The sequence below is a fragment of the Pimephales promelas genome, chromosome 3 (genome assembly GCF_988280905.1).
Source record: "Pimephales promelas chromosome 3, fPimPro1.hap1.1, whole genome shotgun sequence".
NCBI lineage: Eukaryota > Metazoa > Chordata > Actinopteri > Cypriniformes > Leuciscidae > Pimephales > Pimephales promelas.
This window is the reverse complement of record NC_142771.1, coordinates 3,572,376-3,581,469: the sequence shown is the minus strand read 5'-3', so window position 1 is coordinate 3,581,469 and position 9,094 is coordinate 3,572,376. Positions and strand designations below refer to the sequence as shown.

Sequence of the window (9,094 nt, the reverse complement as noted above, 5' to 3'; positions counted from 1 at the left end):
GTATATAAAAGTATAAGAATAAATCTTAAAAGGTCATGGACAGTTTCTGTTCAAATTATTACCCCATTTGGTAACGCTTTACTTGAAGGGGTGTGCATAAGACTAACCCAACACCTTCATAATCATGACATGACACATGTTATGAATATGAAGGAGCTTGTATGCATGTTTATGATAACTGTCATTAAGTGTCATTCGCTCAATTATGACATTTTTAATGCAAATATGACATTGAAATGTCTTTATCACACATTGACATAAACCAATACATCATAAGCTGTCAGTGTCTTTGTCATGAACTTGACATTAAATGTATTTAAACTGTCATGTGGTTGGCTTTGACATTGGCTGTCATCATGAGGCATTATAACTGTGTCATGAATATTTTTCGTGACCTCAACTACAGTGGTACACATTGAATTTGTCATTAAAAAGTTATAATGGCTTCATGACAGGCAATGTCAAAACCAACCACCTGACAGTTTAATGTAATTTAATGGTTATGATGTATTGATTTATGTTAAGTTGTCATAAAGACATCTTAAACAATGTCATATTTGCATTAAACATGTCATAATTGAGTGAATGACACTGAATGACAATTGTCATAAACATTCATAAAACCTCCTTCATTTTCATGACATGTGTCATATCATGATTATGAAGGTGTCATGTCAGTTTTACGCACACCCCTTTAAGTAAAGTGTTACCGTACATTTAAACCACTGAAAGATACACATCCATGTAAACATAATAATAGTACACGTCTAGCTTGTCTTTCATTGATGCTATGAAGGCATCATCTCGCCAGATCCTCTGTATTGTGAAATCTGATTTTGTGTCAGTCACAAAGTCACACCACTGTAGACCAGTTACTGCAAGCTGGCCTTGAACTTGCCAGTAGTACTTGTGGGACTCTTTGAGTTTGGCTTGTCCTCTTTGAAGTTTCATAAACGGAACCTGGCCAATGTTATCAGCAGATGTGCTTTTTACTTCCACTAGTCCAAATTGGAAGGTTTCAGATGGATCATGCACTCGTCCATCTGGACTTGCTCCTAGATGTGGTGCTTCTGGGTTGATAATAAAACCACAAGGTAGGACACTAACACTGGCTATCTCAGAATATTTTCTCAAAATATCTGGCTCAAGTTCAATGCCACGTTTCATAGCACTTGTCTGCCTCGTGCCCTTGATAATGACTGACCAGCTGAACCACCAACTACGTGGCAAACCTCTCGGAACCTGCTTGCAGTAACTCTTGATTGCCGCATTTGTCTCCAAGCAGTACATTTTGACTGTAGTCTTGTGGCCTCTTCAATCTGACAAGCGGAACAATGGGTAACCTTTATAGACTCAAGATGAAGTGATTGATGGTGTGTGGGCACAGATTTAAAATTACAGCCAAACTGATAGCCAAGCACAGGTAGTGGGGGGAAATTAACAAAAGGAACATCCACAGCTATAGGGGGACATTGGTATGAAAGCGGAGTAAACTGTGAGGGGACCAACTCTATTTCTGACATGCCCTCTAGTATGTGTGCCAGCAAAGGCTGGGGATGGTTTGGTACCAGAAGCCAATACATCAGAATCTAGAAATTAATACAAACTATTAGTTTTGAACACATTAAGTTGTAGCTGAGTACACGACTTGTACACATATGGTGTTGTGTATTACCTGTGTAAGCCCTGTATAGGGTAGACTTGATTCCAGTCTTCCCAGATGACTTTGGCTTCAGGACAACAAGTTCACTCACTGCCTCTGGATGGACTCCCTTAGCATAAAACAAACAGATGCAGAGTTCAAATATTCTCAAAACACTTTGAGGTTTCATACATTTCAATTAGTTTATGCATTTAGTCAATATGAAATAATGAGTAATAACAGTTAACAGATTTTATTAAAGGATAAGTTCACTTTTGAAAAAACTTTTGCTGATAATTTACTCACCCCCATGTCATCCAAGATGTCCATGTCTTTCTTTCCTCAGTCGAAAAGAAATTTAGGTTTTTGATGAAAACATTCCAGGATTTTTCTCCATATAATGGACTTCAATGGGAACCGGATGGTTCAAGTATCAAAAGACGGTTAATAACTGTTTCAGATGCAGCTTCAAATGTCTTTAAACGACACCAGACGATGAATAAGGGTCTTATCATGCGAAACGATTGGTTATTTCAAAACTTATTCCAAAAATGTAACTTTTCTAAGGACAAATGCCAGCCTTGCTGTATTCTGTGAGGCGCGTTTGCAACGTCACGTATTACGTAATTACGTTCAAAAGGTCACGGGCGACGTAGCCAGAAGTACAGAGTCAGTGTTTACAAGTTGAACGCATAGGTTGAACGTGCAAACTAACTCAAACACCGTTTACAAAAAAAGGAATTAAAAGGAAAAACAACGATGTCGGACGATTTTGATTCTGTACTTCCGGCTACGTCGCCCGTGACCTTTTGAACGTAATTACGTATTACGTGACGTTACAAACGCGCCTCACAGAATAGAGCAAGACTGGCATTTGTCCTTAGAAAAGTTACATTTTTGGAATAAGTTTTGAAATAACCGATCGTTTCGCATGATAAGACCCTTATTCATCGTCTGGTGTCGTTTAAAGACATTTGAAGCTGCATCTGAAACTGTTATGAACCGTCTTTTGATACTTGAACCATCCGGTTCCCATTGAAGTCCATTATATGGAGAAAAATCCTGGAATGTTTTCATCAAAAACCTAAATTTCTTTTCGACTGAGGAAAGAAAGACATGGACATCTTGGATGACATGGGGGTGAGTAAATTATCAGCAAAAGTTTTTTCAAAAGTGAACTAATCCTTTAATCTTGGGTGATGTTCATTTATACCGTTGTTACTTAATCTGCACTCTTGTGCATTATTAGTCCATAATGCTTTGATGTTAACATGTAGCCTACTTACTTGCTTGTTAGAGTTGATACTATAGTGTTCTTACCAATTGCAGTAAAGAAAAAATACATGCCTGTGTTGGACGATGCCATCTGTGTGGCTCACTCGTGCAGGCCAGTGATGGTGGGACAGACTGTAAATTCAGCTGCACAAAGTGGGCCGTCTGATACACAAGTGCTGTCAGATGGTTGCACAACCCTTGACCAGCTGCACAGCTGCACATATAGGAAGAAATACAAACAACCTCTTCTGTCTCCAGTGACACCTGTTTGAGAAGACAATCGTTTAGCTAATGAATTGTAATTTTATGCTGTGAGCTACATTAAAGGGATAGTTCACTTAAAAATTGCAAAATAATACCGAAAAAGTTTCTGTTGTCCTCATAGTATTTGTTGCTATATTTGTCAATACCCACTATGGCTTCTGTCTTGATATCATTTACCCTGAGAAAGACATTTGAATTATGCCTTAAAATATGTGTCAATACCCACTAAGGCTTCCGTTTTTGATATCATTTACCCTGAGAAAGACATTTGAGTTATGCCTTAAATCCCATTGACTTCCATTGTAGAAAAAAAGTACTATGCAAGTCAATGGCACCAGTAAACTGTTTGGTTACTAACATTATTATTCAAAATTTCTTCATTTGTGTTCAGCGGAAGAAAGAAATTCTTACAGGCTAAAAAACAACTTAATGGTGAGTATATGATGACAGAATTTTAATTTTGAAGTGTACTATCCCTTTAAGTGCTGTTAAAGGATTAGTTCACTTTTGAAAAAACTTTTGCTGATAATTTACTCACCCCCATGTCATCCAAAATGTCAATGTCTTTATTTCCTCAGTCGAAAAGAAATTTAGGTTTTTGATGAAAACATTCCAGGATTTTTCTCCATATAATGGACTTACATGGGAACCAGACGGTCCGAGGTCCAAAAGACAGTTAATAACTGTTTCAGATGCAGCTTCAAATGTCTTTAAACGACACCAGACGATGAATAAGGGTCTTATCATGCGAAACGATCGGTTATTTCAAAGCTTATTCCAAAAATGTAACTTTTCTAAGGACAAATGCCAGCCTTGCTCTATTCTGTGAGGCGCGTTTGTAACGTCACGTAATACGTAATTGCGTTCAAAAGGTCACGGGCGACGTAGCCGGAAGTACAGAATCAAAATCGTCCGACATCGTTGTTTTACCTTTTAATTCCTTTTTTGTAAACGGCGTTTGAGTTAGTTTGCATGTTCAACCTATGCGTTCAACTTGTAAACACTGACTCTATACTTCTGGCTACGTCGCCCGTGACCTTTTGAACGTAATTACGTACTACGTGACGTTGCAAACGCGCCTCACAGAATAGAGCAAGGCTAGCATTTGTCCTTAGAAAAGTTACATTTTTGGAATAAATTTTGAAATAAGCGATCGTTTCGCATGATAAGACCCTTATTCATCGTCTGGTGTCGTTTAAAGACATTTGAAGCTGCATCTGAAACTGTTATTAACACTATCTTTTGGACCTGAACCATCCGGTTCCCATTGAAGTCCATTATATGGAGAAAAATCCTGGAATGTTTTCATCAAAAACCTAAATTTCTTTTCGACTGAGGAAAGAAAGACATGGACATCTTGGATGACATGGGGGTGAGTAAATTATCAGCAAAAGTTTTTTCAAAAGTGAACTAATCCTTTAATTGAAAGCTGCAAACAGCAGCAAAAGCAAGAAATACAGCTGTAGTCTGCAACCGCAGAAGCAATGAAAGAGACATAACTAAAAACCAACATAGAAAAACTTAAGACAGGTGAAACTAAAATAAAGGAAAATAAATTCTGCAACCGCAGTAACTTGATATCAGAACAGTCTGACTAACTCATATTAGCCAACCAGCATATTAACGTTAGCGTTACATATAACCTCAAGAGTGTGGGGCTCCTCATTTTTCCTCATAGACCGATAACACCTAGCTCTTACTACCACCTTGCGATCAACAACATTGGAGACTGAACACATACAAATGGTTAGCAATTAGCATTCATAATGTTGCAAGTGCTAGCGCCAGATAGTTGTCAACTTACCTTGACAATTGTGAATAAATTCCTCAACAAAGAATTTATAGCCTTTGCTCAGCCTCGTTTCTTTAACTGTTGAGTGCTGTCCAACAATTCTGTCAACATCCTCAAATCTTAGCCGTGGAAGTGTCGAGAGAGAAGTTGTGAAATAACGCTCCATGTTCAAACACCGTAGTTTCTGCTGTGGCGGAAATCAGTTTACCCGGCGTGACGTAGTTTCCGGTTACGCGTGAAAAAGGCCTATCCTTTGTTGCCAGCTAGCATGTGCTGAGTAAAAGTGATTAAAAAAACTATTTACTTCTTGTGGCCTGCGTATTCACAACATGTACAAATTGCAATGCAGATTAAGACTAGGCGATTTCCTAGGCAGATATCAGTGTTTTGTTCTCAAGTCTCAAGTACATGAGTGGTCTCGGTCTCGTCATGGACTCGTGTGCATTTTGACTTGGAATTGACTCGTACTCGAACATATTAGGACTCGGACTTATTCCCGAGTCTACTCGAGTCCCATTCAAAATATCTCATGATTATTATGGTATGTTAATATTTCTTTAAATTGTTGTTTGATTGAAACAGACTCGACTCTCTTTGGTCTCGGTCTCGATTTGGACTCGACTCTCTTTGGTCTCGGACTCGACTCTCTTTAGTCTCGGTCTCGACTCGGACTTGACCCTCTATGGTCTCGACTCGGACTCGACACGAACTCTACTCAGACTGGACTCTCTTTGGTCTCGGTCTCGACTCGGACTCAACTCGGACTCGACTCTCTTTGGTCTCGGTCTCGGTCTCGACTCGGACTCTACCTTCTATGGTCTAGGTCTTGACTCGGACTCGACCCTCTATGGTCTCGACTCAGACTCGAACTCGACTCAGACTGGACTCTCTTTGGTCTCGGTCTCGACTCGGACTCGACTCGGACTCGACTCTCTTTGCTCTCGGTCTCGACTCGGACTCTACCTTCTATGGTCTAGGTCTCGACTCGGACTCGACCCTCTATGGTCTTGACTCGGACTCGACCCTCTATGGTCTCGGTCTCGACTCGGACTCTACCTTCTATGGTATCGACTCGGACTCGACCCTCTATGGTCTCGGTCTCGACTCTCTTTGGTCTCGGCCTCGACTCGGACTCGACTCAAACTCGACTCGGACTGGACTCTCTTTGGTCTCGGACTCGACTCTCTTTGGCCTCGGTCTCAACTCGGATTCTACCTTCTATGGTCTAGGTCTTGACTCGGACTCGACCCTCTTGGGTCTCGGCCTCGACTCGGACTCTACCCTCTATGGTCTAGGTCTTGACTCGGACTCGAACCTCTATGGTCTCGGTCTCGACTCGGACTCGACTCTCTTTGGTCTCGGTCTCGACTCGGACTCGACTCTCTATGGTCTCGGTCTCGACTCGGACTCGACCCTCTATGGTCTTGACTCGGACTCGACTCGGACTGGACTCTCTTTGGTCTCGGTCTCGACTCGGACTCGACTCTCTTTGGTCTCGGTCTCGACTCGGACTCTACCTTCTATGGTCTAGGTCTTGACTCGGACTCGACCCTCTATGGTCTCGGTCTCGACTCGGGCTCTACCTTCTATGGTCTCGACTCGGACTCGACCCTCTATGGTCTCGGTCTCGACTCTCTTTGGTCTCGATCTCGACTCGGACTCGACTCGGACTCGACTCTCTTTGGTCTCGGACTCGACTCTCTTTGGTCTCGACTCAGACTCGACTCTCTTTGGTCTCGGTCTCGACTCGGACTCGACTCTCTTTGGTCTCGGTCTCGACTCGGACTCTACCTTCTATGGTCTAGGTCTTGACTCGGACTCGACCCTCTTGGGTCTCGGTCTCGACTCGGACTCTACCCTCTATGGTCTAGGTCTTGACTCGGACTCGACCCTCTATGGGCTCGGTCTCGACTCGGACTCGACTCTCTTTGGTCTAGGTCTCGACTCGGACTCGACTCTCTATGGTCTCGGTCTCGACTCGGACTGGACCCTATGGTCTTGACTCGGACTCGACTCGGACTGGACTCTCTTTGGTCTCGGTCTCGACTCGGACTCTACCTTCTTTGGTCTAGGTCTTGACTCGGACTCGACCCTTTATGGTCTCGGTCTCGACTCGGACTCTACCCTCTATGGTTTAGGTCTTGACTCGGACTCGCCCCTTTATGGTCTCGGTCTCGACTCGAACTCTACCTTCTATGGTCTTGACTCGGACTCAACCCTCTATAGTCTCGGTCTCGACTCTTTTTGGTCTCGACTCGGACTCGACTCAAACTCGACTCGGACTGGACTCTCTTTGGTCTCGGACTCGACTCTCTTTGGTATCGGTCTCAACTCGGACTCGACTCTCTTTGGTCTCGGTCTCGACTCAGACTCGAATCTCTTTGGTCTCGGTCTCGACTCGGACTCTACCTTCTATGGTCTAGGTCTTGACTCGGACTCGACCCTCTTGGGTCTCGGTCTCGACTCGGACTCTACACTCTATGGTCTAGGTCTTGACTCGGACTTGACCCAACCCTCTATGGGCTCGGTCTCGACTCGGACTCGACTCTCTTTGGTCTAGGTCTCGACTCGGACTCTACTCTCTATGGTCTAGATCTTTACTCGGACTCTACCCTCTATGGTCTCAGTCTCGACTCGGACTTGACTCTCTTTGGTCTCGGTCTCGATTCGGACTTGACCCTCTACGGTCTCGGTCTCTACTCGGACTCGAGTGAGCTGGTCTTCACTACAACACTGGCAGATATTGACTTGAGACTATATTTGGGTGAAGCACAGGCAAAGCATTGCTACTTGGGCGCAGAGATATCACCCAACACCTGAAATCCCACAACTTCCGTCAACATACTGGCCTGAATAGTAGCTGGCTATTTTTCCTACAGTAGACATAGAGAATGGCGATGAACATGGCTGATTTTGTGAGAGACGAAGAGTGACTTCTCCGACTGTAAAGATCCAGAACCATACCTCTATGAGCCAGAGTTTTCAGAAGAGGAGCTACGTGCTTTGTAAACAGAACGACAGGAGGAGGAGGTTGCGATTGCTCAACAGCCAGAGAACGTGAGGATGAGAGCCAACACGAACTGGTGGTGTGAGTGTATATCCTTTGCTCGTTCTCACAACGTTTTGCTACGCAGGGAATTACCATGTTTGCTGTTACTGTAGCTGTAAATTCTAAAACTCAACACAATCCAAATGCGAAGATACTCGGTGCAGGTCACGCCGGTGGGATTTCAGGTGTTGCGTGATATCGCTGTGGCCAAGTAGCAGTGTTTCGCCTGTGCTTCACCCCAATTTAGTCCCAAGTCAATGTCTGAATCGCCTAGTCTTAATCTGCATCGCTGTTTTTTGGCACGTACACGCGTAAATTGGCATTTCCTTCAGCTTCAGGCTTACTATTTCACTTTTTTGTGAAAGGGTCTTACATTTTTTTTGTGGACTAAAAAGCTCTGCCTAGGTGGGAAAAAGTAATGCAAAAGTAACATAATGCATTACTTTTCTTAAAAGTAACTAACGCAATTAGTTACTTTCTCAGGGGTAAAATGACCCGGAGGGCGGGGCCGGGATTCAGATTTTTTTTTTTTTCAGTAAAGTCAATGAAATGTATTTTTGTTCAATAATATTTTTCTTCTTTTCTTTGGTGTTTTGAGAGAAAATCTCTCTCTGTGTGTGTGTGTGTGTGTGTGTGTGTGTGTGTGTGTGTGTGTGTGTGTGTGTGGTTTTTTACGTCTGTTTTGCACTCTTGGTGTTTTAGAGATTCACCCCTTCAATAGGAGTGACAGCAGAATCTAGTCTATTGCCACGATCACGGTAACAAGACACAATAAAGCATCTCTTCCATAGAAATCTGTCATAATCAGCTTCAACAAGAGACACAACAAAGAAAACATAACTTTTAAGTCACCATCATGGTACGTCAAGTGATGATTTGAGTAATGATTAATTAAACTTATTAAAAACTCATGTTTTTTGTCCAGTTATTGTTTTTGCTGATTATACTTGGATCAGGAATAATTTTAGTTCTGAAATAGGCTTACTGCGATAATCGTTTAATGTTATTTTAGATGATATCATATTTTATATATAAGTACTAAATAATCTAGTCCTTAAAAATAAAAAATCTT

The 9,094-nt window shown here is 42.4% G+C and overlaps 1 protein-coding gene across 1 annotated transcript; it reads right to left on the bottom strand.

Annotated features, from left to right (window-relative positions):
• Positions 1-776: 776 nt before the first annotated feature.
• LOC148981871 (uncharacterized) lies at positions 777-8,118 on the bottom strand. Its single transcript, XM_089127502.1, has 4 exons — positions 7,819-8,118; positions 2,990-3,181; positions 1,626-1,772; positions 777-1,559 (listed from the first exon to the last, which is right to left on the bottom strand). Exons 1-4 carry the CDS (start codon positions 8,116-8,118, stop codon positions 1,164-1,166), a joined length of 1,035 nt encoding a protein of 344 aa, XP_088983628.1. The 3' UTR covers positions 777-1,163.
• Between the last annotated feature and the right edge of the window lie 976 nt (positions 8,119-9,094).